The sequence below is a fragment of the Papio anubis genome, chromosome 1, assembly GCF_008728515.1.
Source record: "Papio anubis isolate 15944 chromosome 1, Panubis1.0, whole genome shotgun sequence".
Lineage (NCBI taxonomy): Eukaryota > Metazoa > Chordata > Mammalia > Primates > Cercopithecidae > Papio > Papio anubis.
In genome coordinates, this window is record NC_044976.1 from 182,140,863 (window position 1) to 182,159,733 (window position 18,871).

Genomic DNA, 18,871 nt, shown 5'->3' on the forward strand with positions numbered 1-18,871 from the left:
TGACCTCCAGACTGCTGCCAATGGCTCTAGAATCCTACCTTTCACAGCTGGACACGGAAGCAAGAAGGGTGATGGAACCATATTGGCTAAGTTGGCTTTGGGGAGCTCCAGTCTGGAAGAATCTATAAATGACCAGCTAATTTTGTTAGGTTGGTCCTGATTGCTGTGTAAATCACAAAAGGGAAGAAGCTCAGAGAAGCAGGGAGAAAGAAACTGAAAACTCAGATGCTACCAAAGAAGTGTGGCTTTGGTTGTTCAATACTTTGTGCTCCAGATCATGAAGCTGATGAGGAAAGCCCTGGCAGGTCTCCGAGTGCTCTGAGGTACAGCTCTGAGCAGACGCCCCTGCTCCAAGTCCTCAGAATTACCCCGTTTGTTGCAAATGGCCGGACTGTGAAATCATTTTCCCCAGGAGTTCAAACTGCAATCTTACTAAACCTCTACGGTCATCATGTGCTTCCATGTAAATGAAGCCCCAGTATTTCATCCTCTTAAACCTTGTAACCTAACAGGATGTGGAGGAATTGAACTCTGGGACACTGTTGGTGGGATTGCAAAATGGTGCAGCTGCTGTGGCAAACGGGATGGTGGTTCCTCAAAAAATTGCAAATAGTATTACCACATGATCCAGTAACTCTACTTCCAGGGACAGAAATAGAATTCCCAAAAGAATGGAAAGCATGGTCTCAACAATGTATTTCTTTTCTTTTTTCTTTTTTTGAGATGGAGTTTCGCTTTTGGAAACTCGTTGCTGGAGTGCAATGGTGTGATCTCGGCTCACTGCGACCTCTGTCTCCTGGGTTCAAGTGATTCTCCCGCTTCAGCCTCCTGAGCAGCTGGGATTACAGGTGCCCACCACCACGCCCGGCTAGTTTTTGTATTTTTAGTAGAGATGGGGTTTCACCATGTTGGCCAGGCTGGTCTCGAACTTCTGACTTCAGGTGATCTGCCCGCCTCAGCCTCCCAAAGTGCTGAGATTACAGGCATGAGCCCCCGTGCCTGGCTCTCAATGATGTATTTTACACCCATGTTCATAGCAGTGCTATTCACAGTAACTAAAACGTGGAAACAACCCATTTACCCACCCACAGATGAATGGATAAGTAAAATATAGCATAATGCAGTGGCATATTATTCAGCCTTAAAAGGAAGGAAATTCTGACCTGCCACATGAGATGAGGACATCATGCTGAGTGAAATAAGCCATTCACAAAAAGACATATACTGTATGGTTCCACTTATGTGAGGTACTTAGAGGATGGCAAAATTATAAAGGCAGAAAGTTAGAATGGTGGTTGCCTGGGGCTGGGGGTCGAGGGAATGGGGAGCTTTTGTTTTATGGGTACAGAGTTTCAATTTTGCAAGATGAAGAGTCGTGGCAGTGGTTGGTGGTGACGGTGGCACATTAGGAATGTGCTTGATACCACTGAACTGCTGCCCACTTAGTGGTGGAGGTGATAAGCTTTATATGTGTATTTCACCACAATAAAAGACTTTGAAAGAAAGAAAACCCTCCAGCCTATGAAAGACAGGAGTGCGCCTGGTTCCTTCAGTCGGCTTTGGCTGGCTGCAAAGCGTGTGCAAGGCCCTGTGCGGGGTGCTGGGGCCAGTGCAGTGGGGAACGCAGCCTGGAGGAACAATCCGTCTGCAAGGGAAAATAAAGGGCGTGCCGGATACCAGCAATCCAGCAACACGCGGGGAGGTGGAGAGAGGTTTTGCTTATCCAGAAAAGGGAGTGATGGCTTCCAGGGGCCTCAGGGGAATAAATCATAGAATCCTGGACAAGATTTGAAGGACAGGTAGGATTTGGGAGGGTGGAGAAGGGTGCATGGGGTCAGAATTGTAACTGAAAACTCATTCCAGGTAGATGGAGAAACTTTCTAGAGCTGTTGTTTTTGAACTATTTGGGGGAGGGGCACAGACCCTTTTTGCATACCTGATATGCTCACATTTCTATTGAATCCCAGCGGGTTCCTAGATCTCAGGATCATTTAAATGGATCCGTTTGGGTGGGGTTCGGGGCAGAGGTCTGGCGATGCCAGGAGTGTGTGCCTGGTTTGTTCCCTCACCCCTACTCCCTGTGGTCAGGGCTCCACTTGCTGGGACATTCTGGGACCATGAGATGGCCCATTGCAGCAAGGTCTGGAGAGGAGAAGGCTGTGGGGTCTGCCCCAGTGGACAGCCTCTGCCCGGGGACCTGTGAGTGGTCTGCCCCGAGGCTTCTGCCATCTGTCTCCTCGGCTGGCACAGCCCAGGACCTCAGTGTACTCACAGCCTTGGAGGAAGGAGGCCAGGCCAGGCTGCATGAGACTGAGCTGCCCACCTCACCACTGTCTCCGCCCGAGCCCTGCGCCTTCCCGCTCCCAGGTGTCTCACTGCCTTCTCTCCACTTCAGTCTCCTCTAGCCCTGCTTCGCTCAAGTCTCTCCACTGTCTAAAATCTGCTGCTTACGCAAGCCTCCCCAGCATGTCCCCCAGGACAGGCTGAGAAGCTGCATTCCAATCCCTTTATATTTGGAGTTTCTTGAAGTCAGTGTTTGCTTAGGAGATTTCATCGTGGGGGAACAGGAATGATGACCCCTCATCATCCTGCCTACCTACAGATTTACTGAGCCCCATCCTTCCAACAGGATGAACCTACCTCCAAGCCTTGCTTACATACAAAAATCAAACATATCTGTTAAAAATAATTCAAACATGAATGGTTCCAGAGTTTCTGCTTAGAGTGATGAAAAATCTTTGGAGGCCGGGTTCGGTGGCTCATGCTTGTAATCCCAGGACTTTAGGAGGCCAAGGCAGGGAGATTGTTTGAGCTCAGAAGTTCGAGACCACCCTGGGCAACATGGTGAAACCCCAACTGTACAAAAAAAATACAAAAATTAGCCAGGTGTGGTGGTGCGTGCCTATAGTCCCAGCTACTTGGGAGGCTGAGGTGGGTGGATCACTTGAGCCTGGAAGGCAGAGGTTACAATGAGCTGAGATTGCACCACTGCACTCCAGCCTTAGTGACAAAGCCAGACCCTATATGCTGTCTCAAATAAAACAAAGAAGAAAAAGAAAAATCTTTGGAAACATAATGGTAATGGTTGCACAATACTGTGAATATTAATTAATTAAATTTATTTATTTTGAGACGGAGTCTCACTCTGTCGCCCAGGCTGGATTACAGTGGTGCAATCTCGGCTCACTGCAACCTCTGCCTCCTGGCTTCAAGCGATTCTTCTGCCTCAGCCTCCCGGGTGGCTGGGATTACAGGCGTGCACCACCACACCCAGCTAATTTTTGTATTTTCAGTAGAGGCAGGGTTTCACCATATTGGCTAGGCTGGTCTCTATCTACTGACCTCGTGATCCGCCCACCTCTGCCTCCCAAAGTACTGAGATTACAGACATGAGCCACCACACCCGGCCTTTTATTTTTATTTTTGAGAGACAGAGTCTCCCTCTGGCACCCAGTCTGGACTGTAGTGGTACAGTCACAGCTCACTGCAGCCTCAAACTCCTGGGCTCGAGTGATCCTCTCACCTCAGCCTTTCAAAGAGCTCGTACCACAGGCATGTGCCACTACGCCTGGCTACTTTTTCCTATTTTTCATAGAGACAGGGTCTTGCTATGTTGCCCAGGCTGGTCTAGAGCTCCTGGGCTCAAGTGATCCTCCCATCTTGGCCTCCCAAAGTGCTGGGATTACAAGCATGAACCACCACACTGGACCAGCACTGTGAATATTTATTAATACCACTGAATTGTATACTGAATTTAAAAATGTTAAAATCACAAATTTTATATTATATAGTATACATTTATTTTTACTGCAACGAAAACAGATACATATATTTTTTGATGGAGTTATGCTCATTGCCCAGACTGGAGTGTAATGACACCATCTTGGCTCACTGCAACCTCCGCCTCCCGGGTTCAAGCAATTCTCCTGTCTCAGTCTCCCAAGTAGCTGGGATTACAGGCATGCACTACCACACTCAGCTAATTTTTGTATTTTTAGTAGAGATGGGGTTTCACCACGTTTGTCAGGCTGGTCTTGGACTCCTGACCTCAGCTGATCCACCTGCCTTGGCCTCCCAAAGTGCTGGGATTACAGGCGTGAGCCACCGCTTCTGGCCAACAAAAATATTTTTAAAAAATTCATGGGCCAGGCGCAGTGGCTCACGCCTGTAGTCCCAGCACTTTGGGCAGATCATGAAGTCAGGAGTTCTAGACCAGCCTGGCCAACATGGTGAAACTAAAAATACAAAAATACAAAAATTGTCTGTACTAAAAATACAAAAATTGGCCAGGCGTGGTGGTGCACACCTGTAATTTCAGCTCCTCAGGAAGCTGAGGCAGGAGAATTGCTTGAACCTGGGAGGCAAAGGTTGCAGTGAGCCGAGATCGTGCTACTGCACTCCAGCCTGGGTGACAGAGTGAGATTCCATCTCAAAAAAATAAACAAAAACAACAACAACAACAACAAAAATTCATACAATGTGAATGAACCTGTGCCAGCTGACACTGTTTTTCACTCTAGCCTTCTGCCCTTTACCTTGTGGGGAGAAAATTGTTCAGCAGTTGGAGCATAACAGGCCCTTTGCCTGTTGAAAGCCCCCAGAGAGGCTCAAAGGGAGCCAAGTCCCTGTTCCAGAGCAGGAAGGCATGGCGTGTCCTTTCCTAAGACATGCAGGATGTGTTGGAGGCCGCTCTCCACTAACAAGGCATCCCTCAGGGCTCTTTAGGAGACTGAGGCAGGAGGATCACGAGGTCAGGAGTTCAAGACCAGCCTGGCCAAGAGACCAGCCTGGCCAGTATGGTGAAACCCCGTCTCTACTAAAAATACAAAAATTAGTTGGGTGTGGTGGCGGGCACCTATGATCCCAGCTACTTGGGAGGCCTAGGCAGGGGAATTGCTTGAACCCAGGAGGTGGAGGTTGCAGTGAGCTAAAGATCGTGCCATTGCACTTCAGCCTGGGCGACAGAGCGAGACTCCAACTCAAAAAAAAAAAAGAAAAGGTTCTTTAGGACATTGGTCCTCCATCTTCTCAGTTGGAAGCTCCCGGAAATAAAGTCATCTTCCTTACCCCAGCACCTTCTCTCAACTTATTGGCTGTCATGTGAGTGGTAGAGTTTGGACTTGGCTGTACTGCTAATGATAGTGCCTACCACATGTGCCATTATCATTAATGTGAGGCATCACATTGGGACCAGAATGCCCACTGTATCCATTAAAATTAAGTGAGGTGTCAGCTCACCTAATTTTTTTTTTTTTTTTTGAGATGGTATCTCACTATGTAGCCCAAGCTGGAGTGCAGTGGTGCAATCTTGGCTCACTGCAACCTCTGCCTCTGGAACTCAAATGATTCTCAGTGCCTTAGCTTCCCAAGTAGCAGGGACTACAGGTGCCTGCCACTTTGTCTGGCTAATTTTTTGTATTTTAGTAGAGACAGGATTTGACCATGTTGCCCAGGGTGGTCTCGAACTTCTGAGCTCAGGCGATCTGCCCGCCTCTGCCTCCCAAAGTGCTGGGATTACAGGAGTGAGCCACCGCACCCAGCCAGCTCACTTAATTTTAATGGAATACAGTGGGCATTATGATCCCAACTTTACAAGTGAGAAAACTGAGACACAGAGAGGTCCCCAAAGTTGCCTAAAGTCACACAGTAAGTGGTAGAGCCAGGATTCCAGCTGAAGTCGGCTTCCACATCCCACCTTCTAACCGCCGCCACTAGACTGCTGTGTCTGCTGGGGTGTTAGGTCACAGGAGAAAAGAGAGAACGGCTTTGTGACCCAGGAGCTCCTCCTTCACCTCCTCCTGCCATCCGCAGCACGGGCCAGCTGCGTGAGGGGTGCTGTGTGCTGGGCTGGAGGATGCAGCCATGTGCAACTCCTCCTGAGGCACGCTGTGAAGGTGCAAGCGGTGTGTTCTGAGAGGTTGTGGACTACGTGGTTCTCCACCCAGTGAGCTGACGGCAACGAAGGAAGGATGGCCGTTGGGAGGGAGAGCTGGTGGAGAGAGGGGCCAGCTGGGGAGGAGGGCGGAGGAGTAGCTTGAGTCAGACTGAGGAGCGCAGGGGAGGTGCTGGCTGTCCTTGTCACTCTTCCTTAGGAAATGCCTCTGTCAGTGCCTGGGGTTCAAGGAGTGTGGGCCGTTTTCTTTCTGAGTTCTGAGCAAATCAAGCTGGGGCATTCTGGGGTATGCTGCCCTATCCCAGGAGTCTCAGCCTTAGGTAGTCTGGCAATCTTCTCCTATAAATAATCAATAGACCCTGAACAGCACTTGTAAACTTGAGCGTAGAAAACTGGGTGAGACGTTTTTATGGTGAAAGAAGCTTCTCCTTGAAGTCCCCCCAGAAGCCTCAGGGGCAGAGTGCCAGGGAAAGGTTTTGGGGATGTGGGCTGGATAATGCCATCATGGGGCTGCTGGAATCTGGGGTGCCAGAGCTGCTGGTTGGAAAGCCCCCGGGTATGAGGGCAATGTGCCACTTTGACGAGGGCCTCTGCCTCCCACTTTTTTGGGCCTGAACAGTGCAGAGGATGAAAACTTCTCACCCAGCTTTCTACGTTCAAGTTTACAAGTGCTGCTCGGGGACCACTGATTATTTCCAGGGGAAGATCAGCAAACCACCCAAGGCCGAGACTCCCGGGATAGCGCAGCACGCCCCGGAGTCCCCCAGCTCGATTTGCTCATAGCTCAGAAAGAAAACAGCCCACACTCCTTGAACTTCAGGCACTGACGGAGGCATTTTCCAAAGAACAGTGACAAGGACGGCCAGCACCTCCCTTGCATTCCTCAGTCTGACTCAAGCTGCTCCTCCACCCTCCTCCCCAGCTGGAGCTCAGGCTGAGGGCAGTTGAGGGCCACCAGGGAGAAGAGCTGGGTCAGGGCTGTGACCCGCCAGCAAGCATGAGGCCAAGCAGATGTGCTGGGTGACAGGCTGGAGGCCAGGTGGGAGCTGGCTGCCCTGCAGCGGCAAAGGACATGGCTGGAGGTTGGGATGGGTGCGAGGTCGAGTGTGCCTCAGGGTCCGGTTTCTGTTCCCATAGGACAGTTGTGGTGACAGAGCTGTGGCCAACTGCTCCCTGGGCTGAGGGTGAAAGAAGCTGTGCTCCCATTGGTGCTAGGGAAGGCTGCTGCAGGGCTGGAGGCCTGGGTGCTGGACTGCTGGGAAAGGCTGCCTGCTGCACCCCCAAGCTGCAGTCAGGGCTCGCCCTGAGGCCCTGAGGTGGGGAGAAAGCAGCTCTCTCGTACACAGCCATGTGCACATGCGCGCGCGCGCACACACACACACACACACACACACAAAAGACGCTCTCACTTCATCCCCGAATTCTCCCTTCCACACACAAAGCTAGTTTTCAGTTCTCCAGTCCCCCTCCATCCCTCTCCGCTTCTGTAGTCTCTGCTGGGCTGCACTGGGGATCTGGTCCCAATTCCCCCCTTCCCTTGCTGCCCCTGTAACAAAGGGCTGGCCATGTGACATGATCTCCTGAGGCTTCAGAGAAGTGATTTTACCCCGAGCTACACAGGCGGGAAGACCACCAGCCTGGAAGGTGTGTGGTGGGTTGGGAAGACGGGAAGGGCAGGAGCAGGGGCCGAGGCCCAGGTTGCCCCCCAGGGAAACTCACTATCCTCAGCAGGGCCCTTCAGCCACTTTCCCAACAAGCAGCAAATCTCCGCCGATTGAACTGTGACCGAGGCAATGGGGGCACGCCAGGCAACAAGGTGGAGGTTTGCTAGCGTGGGAGCAGGGACAGCGTTGAACACAGACGCTCTGGGTGTTGAAGAGGAGGCTTCACCCTTAAATCCACACCAACTGCTCCCTTCACTTCCCCCGGTGAAGAACGAAGGACCCTGTGGGATTTCTACTTCGAATCTCTCATTTATTCCGACATTCACTCGGTTGCGACTCCAAGTTATCAAAGATGCAAGACAAGAAGTCTATAGCAGGAGTGGTGAAGTGGAGGTGGAGAAAGACTGCGGAGAGGGCTGTGTTCCTGGCCCCTCCTTCTCTTCCAATTTAGGGCACCGTTTGAAAAGAGTACAAATAGTGTCCCTTAGCACAGACTAGACAGCAGAAAAGGACAGTGCAGTTGAGTGGGGGAGCTCCCTTTTCCACAGGGTGGGGCCCTGCAGCTGCAGCGGGCAGGCAGGCAATCTCCAGCCTGGTTGGAGACCGTGCCCTGAGCAGCGTGGGCTATGTGGGGAAGAGCTGGGGCCCACCGTCTCTCCAATGCCCCAAACCCAGATTGTGATTTGTGGGGCTGGCAGGGCTTAGCTAGGAAAGTGGTAGGAGGGAGGGGATTGCACAGGACGCTTGCACTCAGGGACCCCATCGATCAGGGGCAAGAAGCGGGTGATGGTTAATTGGGTCTTGATTTTTACAAAGGCAGGATGTAGGAATGATGTCATTTCTGGTGAGGAAGACGTGGCTGCTGTGGTTGATTGGCTGTGGAATTCCAGGGGAGCAAGGCACTAGGAAGTGAGGAACACTGCCAGGCCCAGCAGCTCGTCAGGAGCTTGCACTTGGCCGTTAGGGCTGGCTGTGGGACGCGCGTGCTGAAACTGCTGCCGTGAGCTGCCCCTCTGCGCCAGGAGACAGATCCTACTACCCCACCTACAGCTGCTTCCTGGTACAAGAGAAGTTACCATTTGAAGTGACTCCATAGGAGAGTCTGACAAACATGCTTGCTTTTCACTGACAATTAAAATTGTTTTGCTGCTAATCTTGTTTTATGGTGGTCTTTCACCCATCAGCAAGCATCCCTGCACACAAGATCGGAGAGTTGGGTAAATACATCCAGGCCCTGCCAGGATTAGGGCAACAGGGAGTGGTCTGGGCTGGCAGATCTTTTTCGGAAATTCTCACTTCTTGGAGCACTAAAGGGTTCTTAGTCTATCTGGGCAAGCCTCGTTTCCCTGGAATAAATGGAATCTCAAGAGACTAGTGACTGGTCCTAGAGCTAATGAGTGACCAAAGTGTGACCAGAGCCCAGGTCTGTTTCTCAACCCAGGGCACTTTGATTCTAGATTGAGATGTGAGGTGATAGGTGCCTTAATAGTGGCGCAAAAGATGGGCATTCCCCTCCTCCTCCCTGCCCGCTCCCTGCTCCCTCAGCGGCACCCTGACCTTCGTCAGATGCAGAATCAAGATTTCAGCAGGGGGGCCACCTTTCCCTGCCCCACCCTCCTTGAATTCAGTGACTCAGGAGTGGGAGGGGGTTAGCTATGCCCTTAGAAGGGGGCCAGCTTCTGCAGAGGCCACTGGAAAACTCATCAAGATACTCACAAAGCATAAAGCCACTGCCACATTCTAAGTGGGAAGTCGGAGTTGGAAATGAGGCTGGTGTGAGACACAATAAAAGGCTCATTGCCAGGAGACTGGGGAGTAGGGCGGCCAAGGGAGGGCGGCGAGCGTGGAATCCCTAAGTCACGTCCCTCCCATCCTCAGGACTGGGCTGTTGCTCTGGTGGGTTGAAGATCCTGCTCAATGGCATCACGGGTGGATGCTCACGTAGAATGCCGGGCTCTGGCAGAGTTAACGTGGTTTCAGCCGCTGCAGCATCGCCCCACGGAGACTGGCTGCCATGGGGATTGGCCACGTTAACCAGCTTTCGTTCAAGCTGTTTGGGTATCAGACTTTTCCTTCTCGATGGTACATGGGAGACCTTTCCTTTCTGCAGCTCCTGAAGGTACAAAGCCCCTGGTGCCTACCCGTGGTGACTGGTGTGTGTGTGTGTGTGTGTGTGTGTGTACACCTGGGAACGGGCATGCACACACTCTCACAGGACTGCGTCCACGCAAGCTGCTCGGCGTGGTGGGCTGGGCCGAGAGACAGTCAGCTGGTCTCTTTGCTAAGCTACTAGAAGTCGGCTAACAAAAATGAAAAAGCTTCTCCAGCAGGGGGCGCTGGTTCCTAAGGCAGAGAAAGGATTTCGGGGAACACGGTTAGACAGTCACTTTCTGGTGCAGTCCCCACAGGCAACCTTAGGTTTTAAAGTCAACTTGACGTGTTCCACGAGGAAGGGGGCCGGTGAGATGTGATACGTTCAGGAATCAACGTCCCTACGGGAGCAGCTACAGTGACAGCAGTAGTTATGGTAACCAACGTACAAAACTTGGTTGTGAACTAGCTGTTGAATTCATCTCAGCAAGCTCCTCCTGAAGCAGTGCTGTTGACGCTCCGCCCCTCGCTTCTCCAATGCTGGAATTGCAGCTCTCACTTCTCCCTTGCCCTCTGTCCGCTTCTCCTAGGCACGAATGCTTCATCTCCCGTGGACCCTGGAGGGCTCCAGAGCCTTTGCTGAGCTTTCCCCCATGCTCCTTTTTGCAGTTCAGCAAATTCAGGGGACTGGGGCACACTGCAAGGGGTTGTGGTGGTGCTGGGGCTGCCAGAGGAGTGTCCCAACCAAGAAACTGGCGAAGCTGCAGACTTGACCTAGCAGTGCCCCACCTCTGGGCCACAGAGTTGGAGCCAGGCCCTGTCCTGGTTCTCAATGCACTCAAAAGCTTAAATCCTAGCAAACCCTCCACTGCGGAGCGAGAAAAGCCAAAGACACAGAGACAGCCCCTGTGGGGCTGCTGGAGGGTCATCCACTGCCCCCAGGGCCCCCGCCAGGGCAGCAGTGTGGGTGTGTGTGGGGTCAGGGGTGGAAGGGTTTACACGTCTGTACTAATAGCCCTTGGATTGGTGAAGGCCTCACGCCCAGAGCCTGGCCAGGTCACCGGGTAACTCTGGGGTGCTGCCAATTTGAGGGATGGGGGTCCCCCCTCTTTGTAGCATGTGGGAGCAAAGGAGAGCCTCTCGCCTCCACCCCCATTGGGCACCATGTCAGCCGTCCGTATGTAAAAGGGGGAGCTGTACGGGGAGCAGGTAGTGCAGTGGCTCGCGGCCACCCCGCAGGGCTGGCTGCAGGGCTCGCTGGTGAGAGGTGCCAGGCTGCCTCTGCCGTCCAGGGCCTGGGAGCTGCAGGCATTGCAGCTGGGGCCTCTGGGATGCGTGGGAAGGTCGTGCTCCCGATCCTCCTCCTCGTCTGCATCCTCGGTTCTGCTCTTCTTGCAGCAGTAATACTGTGCGGAAGGGGAGAGGGATGCCTGAGCGGATGAATGCTTCCCCGACCCCACGCATTTTTGAGTGTGCACAGGTGCTCCTGCCCCCTGCTCCATGGAGAACCTAGTGCCAGGCACTGAACCCCAGGGGCTTGCTCCACACGTTTCTATTCCCGGCTTTGCAAGGCCAGTGCTGCTTTCCCTTTCCCCTCCCACCACTCCTGGCAGTAACTCCAGGCTGTGGTTGAGTTGGGCAGGGACACACACATATTGAGGACAGGGCTGGGGCTGCTGGCGGCAGCTTTCAGAGCCTCCCCAGAATGGTGCTCTTCCCGCGCCCCTGAAATCTCAGAGGTGCAGGAGACACAACCCAATGAGCCCGTATCTCCCCAGCACACTTTCTGTGTGCTCTGAGCGGGCAGGCTGGGGGGTGCTTAGCTTCCTTCTGACCAGCCCCAACTCCCAGCCTCCTTGACTTACGCCTGCCATATTCCATGGCTTTGGGCTCTGTGGGCCCTGAAGTCAGCCTCCAGTTTGTGCCCCCATAATGAAAAAGAGGTTTGCTGGTGGCCTGGCAGCCTCTGGCTACAGGTCCCGGGGACTGACCTGGAGCCTGCAGTAGCACAGGACGGCAATGATGCAGAGGAGGATCACCGTAGCTAGGATTCCGCCAGTGATCACAACCGTTCCCGCTGTCATCCGCCCGGCGCCCCATCAAACTCTGCAAAGATGTGCGGAGGGCTGAGGACCAGCTGTGGCTGCAGCCCTGGGCTGGGCCGGGGGGAGTCTTTCTGGAGCTGCCCCGAGGCTGGGGCAGGGGGCCTGAGAGCAGCAGGTGCAGGGAGGGCCAGGCCCCAGGGGCTTCCTGAAGGCTGACGACTGGCTCTAGCTCCAGACCGGGCCAGCCTAAGTGGGGGAAGTTGGAGGTGTTCGGCACAGGGCAGATAACAGCTGCGGGAGGGAAGAGAGAAAGCTGAGTGCTAATTCTGCCCCTTGCTTCTATCCAGTTTCAAAAAGTTCTCACGATCTTTCCCCTTTGGTGCTCTTCTCGCCTTTCCTCTCCCCTCACACCCTTCTTAACCCCAGCTTCTGCGTGGCTCCAGACACAGAGGAACAACTGCTGCTGATTGCGGGGCTCCTCCCTGTGTGGCATCATGCTAAGCACCCCCATGCATCTTACCACATCCTCGCGATAACCCTTCAGGGCAGTTATTAGCTATCCCTACTGCATGCATGCTAAACGGAGGCTGAGAATAATTTGGCTGCGATTCCACCCAGCCCATTCATCCCCAAGGCTGTGCTCTTGATCCCCGCCATCCTGGCACACACCCCAGTGGTCCCTGAGCCCTTGTCCCGGGCTGGCGGGGAAAGGGCCAACTCTCAAAAACATCAGGTGACTCTTCTCTGGCTCAAACCCGCACTTCTTTCAGGGGTATCTCTGTTCTTCAAACCCTCCTGAAAAGCAAGGGCAAGGCAAGCCCAGAGGGCGTGGTGTGTGGCATCCTGGGCCCTGGAAGGCTGTGGCCTGACTGGGGAGACTGGTCCTGGCTTCTGAGGCTGAATGAACAGGACAGAGGCAAGCTCTGGGCATGAGGCTGTCCTGGCTTCAGGCAGATTATCCTTTTAGGTCAGTAAATGCGGATTTCTGAGCCTCCCAGGTGCACTGGGACCAAGGGGGCAGGAGGGTGGGGACTGGGGACTTGGCATCTTGGAGATGGAAACATGACTAGATCACTTACATTAGTAAAGGGAACGGTGACCTGCAAGACAACAGAAAGGACAGAGATGTTGGAATAAGAGAGTTACCCGCTGAAAAAGGCCAGAAGGGTTAGATGATTCCCAGCCAACCCTCATTTTGCTTTCTTCACTGTGTGGCATATCATCAGTGAGCCCACATACCCCAAGTCTGGGTCTCCAACTGCTAGCAGATGGACATTTCAGTGGATGTCCCAGTGGTCATCTCAAACTCAGTTGTGACAGGCTAAAGTCATCACCCTGCTCTCCAAATGGACTCCCCGCCTCTGACCGGTCTGTCTCTGTTGGTGACTCCACCATAGCTGCCCCGAAGGGCTTTGCAAGTTGTTTATTACTCAAAGGGTAAGTGGGGCTAGAACCCAACCGCACTCTGCTCACAAAGCTGTGCACCCTGGCGTGTTCACCGGGTAAAAGGGGTACCTTTATCTCTTCACCCAAATGTACCACCTGCCCACCACTGTTGTCCTAGAGAGCTGCACCTGCCCAGCAGCGGGGCTCCAAATCCACTCCTGCTCTGTGGACTAGCAGCGTGGGCATAACCTGGGAGCGCCACTAGATAGATGGCATCTCAGGCCCTCCACAGGACTAATAAATCAGAGTTTGCATTTTCACAAGGTCTCAACTGAATAAGTTGCACATGAGAGTTTGACAAGGCCATGGGACGTTCCCCCAGCTGCCCAGAATTGAAACTCCTCAAATTCTTCTTTGGCTTCCCCAGTCTTCTGTCGCCCACTCCAGTGAAGACTTGTCACCTCTCAAGCTGCAGTGGCGCAATGGTTTCCTAACGAACCTTCCCAGTTTTGTCTCTGAGTACCCTTCCTGCCACCAGCTGTTAAGCCTTTCTTCACATCCCTGGGCGTTTCTGTGACTCTCATGCACCACATTGCCTGCAGGATACATTTATCTGCCCATAAACTTTTAGAGACAGCTTCAAAGGCATAGCCATCCCCCAAGTTCCTGCACGCTCACTCTATTTATCTTTCCCTCCTCACCTCCCTTTCTTCCGCCTACGTGATCTGCTGCCCCATCATGCAGTCCCATTGTTCCTTTTTTTGGAGATGGAGTCTCACTCTGTCCCCCAGTGTGGAGTGCAACGGCGCAGTCTCGGCTCACTGCAACCTCTACCTACCGGGTTCAAGTGATTCTCGTGCCTCAGCCTCCCGAGTAGCTGCGATTATAGATGTGCAACCCCACACTGGGCTAATTTTTCTATTTTCAGTAGAAACAGCATTTCACCATGTTGGCCAGGCTGGTCTCGAATTCCTGACCACCCACCAAGGTGGGTGATCCACCCGCCTCGGCCTCCCAAAGTGCTGGGATTACAAGTGTGAGCCACAGTCCTACAGTTCTTAAGCAGCTTATTGCCTAGTGATGAAAATACACGGGGCAATCCTTACGATACAGTGTGAGACTCGTAGCCACAGAATCGTAGGCCAGAACTGTGGAACACAGAGTGGGGCAGCTAATGACTCGGGGGGAGATGCTCCACTGCAGGTGTTGTATTGAGCTGAATCCTAAAAGGTGAGTGACAGCCTATCCAGTAGACAAGGTGGGGAGGGAGAATGAACAGTCCAGGGGTGTGAAGAGAACAGTTCCAGGAACTGCGAGGGATCTGGCGAGGCTGGGACAGGCCAGGGCAGGCATGTGCCTGGAGAGGCGGCAACCCGGGCAAGGAATCCGGATGAACTCTCCTGGAGGCCGTGGGGGTTCCCGAGGGGGCTTTCGACAGGGGAGTGTGTGGTCTTTCTTTTTCTGTCTGTTTCAATCCTGCCCTTCCTTCAAGGTTCTGAGAAGCCTCCCCTGAGTGCCCCAGCCCTGATGCTCTCTCACTTCTGGGCTCCTACTGCAATGCCCTTCATGGTTCGCTCTTCAAATCCGACTTGGTGGGATAAGAGTCAACTTTTCATGTGGGAACATGTTGATTCCTCCACTATATTATAAGTCCTCTGGGATCAGGGGTTGTGTCTTACATGGTCTCCTATCCTCTGCAGCCTTAGGCACCATGTCTGACACATGGTGTGAGACTTAATAAAAGCTCACTGTTTAGCTTGTCACAGCCCTGGCAGTTATGACTCTGACAGACCACCAGGGGGCAGCAAGCTGTATCTCTCAGCTCAATCCAACGGCAGACTGGAGCGTCCCTGTTTGAGATCACTTTGATTTTGCCCAGGTGCATGGTGGGCCATGCTTCAGAGGTTTCTTGGGGCATCTGGAGGCGGGGCCAGATGAATCTCAGCTTGGGGAAGGCTTAGGCACTTTCTCTACAGCACCACTTCATCCCCCCAACACTTCCCTGCATATTCATCGCTGAAGGCTGCTTACAGACAGAGAGGTCTAGGAGTGACCTGAAGCTGGGGAGGCAGCAGTGATCCACCCCACAGACAGGCTTGGACTAGTGCTCCAGGATGTGCTCAGCCTGTTTTAGGAGACAGGGAATTATGGAGAAGCCGTATAAGAACAGTGCCCTCCCTCCTCCCTGCCTCTGTCCTGGGCCAGCCCTCTTTCAGGACCACACAGGTTGCGCACAGCAATGGCCTGGACATTGCGGGCATGGCAGTCTGGGCAGAGCTGGGGTTCTCAAGGCCCAGGTTCGAGGATCACCTGTGCCACTGAGCAGCTACCCCATATTGGAAAATGACCTTCTTTCTCACTTCTGCAGCAAAGATGAACAAAACACTCAGTTCTCACATTCCTCTGTCTCCCTCGCCAGTAGGACTGTAAGGAATTGTAACCAAGGATCGCCGATCTTCCTCTGAGTTCTCAAGTGTGACTGTGAGGAACGAGGGGGATGGGTGTGAGAGCTCTTTGTAAACTAGAAAAGACCCAACAAACAACCATGTTTGCGGGGAGAAGGAAGGCCTAGACCTGTTGTGGCTGTTTAGGTCTGGCCTTAAAATCATAAGCCAGGAAGGGACATGTAAAGGGTGTGAGATGAACTAATCAGCTCTCAACAGTTTCCCTGAAGGCTCAGTACTAATGGAAAAAACAAATTTTTTTTTTGAGACAGGGTCTTGCTCTGTCACCCAGGCTGGAGTGCAGTGCTGTGATCTCGGCTCACTGCAGCTTCAACCTCCAGGGCCCAAGCGATCTTCCCACCTCAGCCTCCCAAGTAGCTGGGACCAAAGGCATGTGCTACCATGCCCGGCTAATTTCTGTACTAACGGTACAGTTTAGCATTTACATTCCCACCTTCAGTGGCTCTCATGATTTCAGAAGGGCCCATTGTCTCTCTGCAATTAGATGCAAATGCTGGCAGTAACTTCTTATACCCAAACAGCAGCCTACAGTTTACAAAGTGCTCCATTTATGCTCTCTTATGGCGGGCGGGCTCTGAGATGGCCCAAGTGGTCACTGCCTCCTGGCAGTTATGCCCTTGTGTACTCCCCTCTGAGTATGGGTGTGGCCTGTGACTTGCTTCTAACAGAATGGGTAATGGGATGTCACTTCTGTGAATAGATTATATAAGATTCAGACTATTCTCTTGCTAGCCATTGTCTCTGATGGTTTTGATACTGAAAGTTGCCATGTTGGGGAAGCCCATGTGTGAAGAAACCTAGGGTGGCCTCTGGCCAATTCCTGGCTGGGGACTGAGGCCCTCAATCCAGCCCCCCAAAAGGAACTGAACAGCCACATTCATGAGAGTGGAAGTGGATCCTTCTCCAGTTGACCTTGGGGATGAATTGACAACCCCAGCTGAGACCTTGAGGCAGAGGGCCAACCAGCCACATCTGGACCTCTGACCCACAGAAACAGAATCATTGTGTATTATTTTAAGCTGTGGAGTTTGTGGTCGTTTGTGATGCAGCAAAAGATAGCGAATACACATTCTTGAATCTTACAAAAGCCCCAGCAATGCTGGAGGAGAAGCGAGACCATTAAGTTATTTTTCTAAAGTCATAGGATAACAAGTGTCTGCGTCAGGGCCCGAGGGCCAGTGCTGTGGAGTTTCTAACACACCAGCTGCCTCCTGAGGTGTCCTGAGGACAGGAGAAAGCGGTCCCTATGTTCCCACCCAGGTCTCAGCAGGTCTGGGGCAGAATGACTCAGTGGTGGCCAAGTCAGGGAACGGGGGTAGCCAGAGGACAAACCTGCTGCCCACTAAACTATCCTAAGGGCCTTCCCTCTGTGACCAGGACTTTCTGAAGCTCCTTCCCCACTGGTGGTCCAGATACCCTCTCCCCAGGGAAAAGGGAGTGGCCCGTGCCTTACACTTACGTGAAACAGCTGGAGCAGTGGTGGCTCAGTCACGCAGGCTACGCCTGAGCAGACAGCAGGTGGGGGTGCGTCATGGCCAAGGGCATCAGTCCCTGCCAGAGAAGAGAGAGGAAGACCCATGAAAGCTGGACAGGAAGGCTGAGGACAGACAAGCTCCTGCTGGCCCCCAGTTGTGACCCCACGGCTCTAGAGTGGAAGTCTCTCCAGGGGTTTGCTTCTTGAGGTAAACCTCCGCAGCTGCCTTGGTTTCCGAGGCCCCAGCCTAAGAACCTGAGGACAGACCTGTAAGGTTAGATCTACCCCAGCTGTGTCTCCTTCCCTCTGTGGTGCTTCTGGAACCCTGTGCCCAGGGCAGCAGCAGAATGCTGGGCACGTGTCTGGGAGGTGATGCTGAGCGGGTCAGGGCGCTCGGCTGGTTTTCTCCTGCTCCACTGGAGGATCTGGATCTGTGCCCAGTGGATGCGTCCTTGTTGCTTGCATGACTGACCCTGCTCTTAACATACCTCTTTCCCAGCCCCTTCCCCACCGTTTCCTGGTCCTATTTTTTCCCAGTGCCTGGGCTGCACACTTCCTTCCCCTACTCCAATATCCTGACTTCTATCAGGCCAAAGATGGCGACTGGACAGCCAGAGGAGCAAGTTCAGGCTGCTGTGCTGTTGGGGGAGGGGGAGGCAGGGTCCTCTCGAGATATCCAGGAATCCAGGGTAGGCTAATTTTTGGGGGTCTCTTTACATTCTTTTATTTGTTTATTCATTTAACCAATCACTCTAACCCAGGACAGGGCTGATCTCTTTTTTTTTTTTTTTTTTTGAGACACAGTCTCACTCTGTTACCCAGGGTGGAGTGCCACTGCAGCCTTGGCCTCCCGGGTTCAAGCGGTTCTCCTGCCTCAGCCTCCCAAGTAGCTGGGACTGCAGGCAGCCACCACTGTGCCCGGCTATTTTGTGTTTTTAGTAGAGATGGGGTTTCACCACGTTGGCCAGGCTGGTCTCAAACTCTTGACCTTAAGTGATCCTCCCGCTTTGGCCTCCCAAAATGCTGGGATTACAGGCTTGAGCCACTGCACCCGGCCAGGACGGTGTTGATCTTTAAACAACCACTCAACGTTATTCGGAAGAGTCTGAACCCTACACTGAGAGAAGGGAGAGGAGGGATGCCCTGTGGGGGTGATGCTCAGCCCTGGCTCAGAGGTCCCGAGGAGGAGAGGCCTCCCTGGGTGGGGGATGTTTGTATTGGGGAGGAAAGCCAGCCATTAACCATATCCACAGAGCCACCTTCCAAGGGGACAGGGCTAACCACCTCCAGGTTCTCACCCTTGGCCAGAAGCTGGAGGTCAAAGGACAGACATTTAGCATGATGCCTCAGGGACTAGGCCTATCCGAGCCCAGCAGCTCTCGGGCAGAGCCCTGAGGAAAGCTGAGAAGGGGGCAGAGTGACTGCATGACAGAGCAGCCCTGTCCCCATTATCACCTCCCTCCTAGATCTAGACCTTTCTACACTCTCCCACCTCCTGCCTTGGACATTCTGGGCACTTGGGCTTTCTTTTCTCCAAGATGTTCTCACTCAGATTAACCTGTGACGTAGAGTTTAATGTCACTGGGTATCACAGAGGGGCTCTTCCTGCACGAGTTCTGACACGGCAAAGGATAGAAATCAGAAGGCGAAAGGGAGTCTAGGCAGGGCCCTCTTCCCCTGGCTGTGCACAGACTGTACAATGGGAATGTAAGAACATCTGCCTCAGGATCCATGGATGCTTTCACCCACTTTAGAAAACATGGATAGGACTGTAACTTGGTGAAGGTTTGGTGAGGGGATTTCCATGGTGAGAGGCGTTGCTGAGCTATGTATCCCAAGGGAGGAGGGCTCTG

The 18,871-nt window shown here is 53.0% G+C and overlaps 1 protein-coding gene across 8 annotated transcripts in view; it reads right to left on the minus strand.

The window, feature by feature from the left end:
* Window positions 1–7,846: 7,846 nt before the first annotated feature.
* Window positions 7,847–18,871, minus strand: part of FAM163A (family with sequence similarity 163 member A) — a 72,015-nt gene continuing 60,990 nt past the window's right edge. For 5 of the 8 annotated variants that reach the window (XM_021930016.2, XM_009192380.4, XM_021930009.2 and 2 more), the window contains 4 exons: window positions 17,004–17,095; window positions 12,773–12,793; window positions 11,640–11,984; window positions 7,847–11,054 (listed from right to left, as the gene is read on the minus strand). In XM_021930016.2, coding sequence (XP_021785708.2) covers window positions 10,644–11,054; window positions 11,640–11,732 — 504 coding nt within the window. In that variant the 5' untranslated portion in view covers window positions 11,733–11,984; window positions 12,773–12,793; window positions 17,004–17,095 and the 3' untranslated portion in view covers window positions 7,847–10,643. Of the gene's footprint in view, window positions 11,055–11,639; window positions 13,913–17,003; window positions 17,815–18,871 lie in introns of those variants that run through there. The other 3 variants (XM_021930020.2, XM_009192397.4, XM_017951757.3) reach the window with 3 other exon arrangements.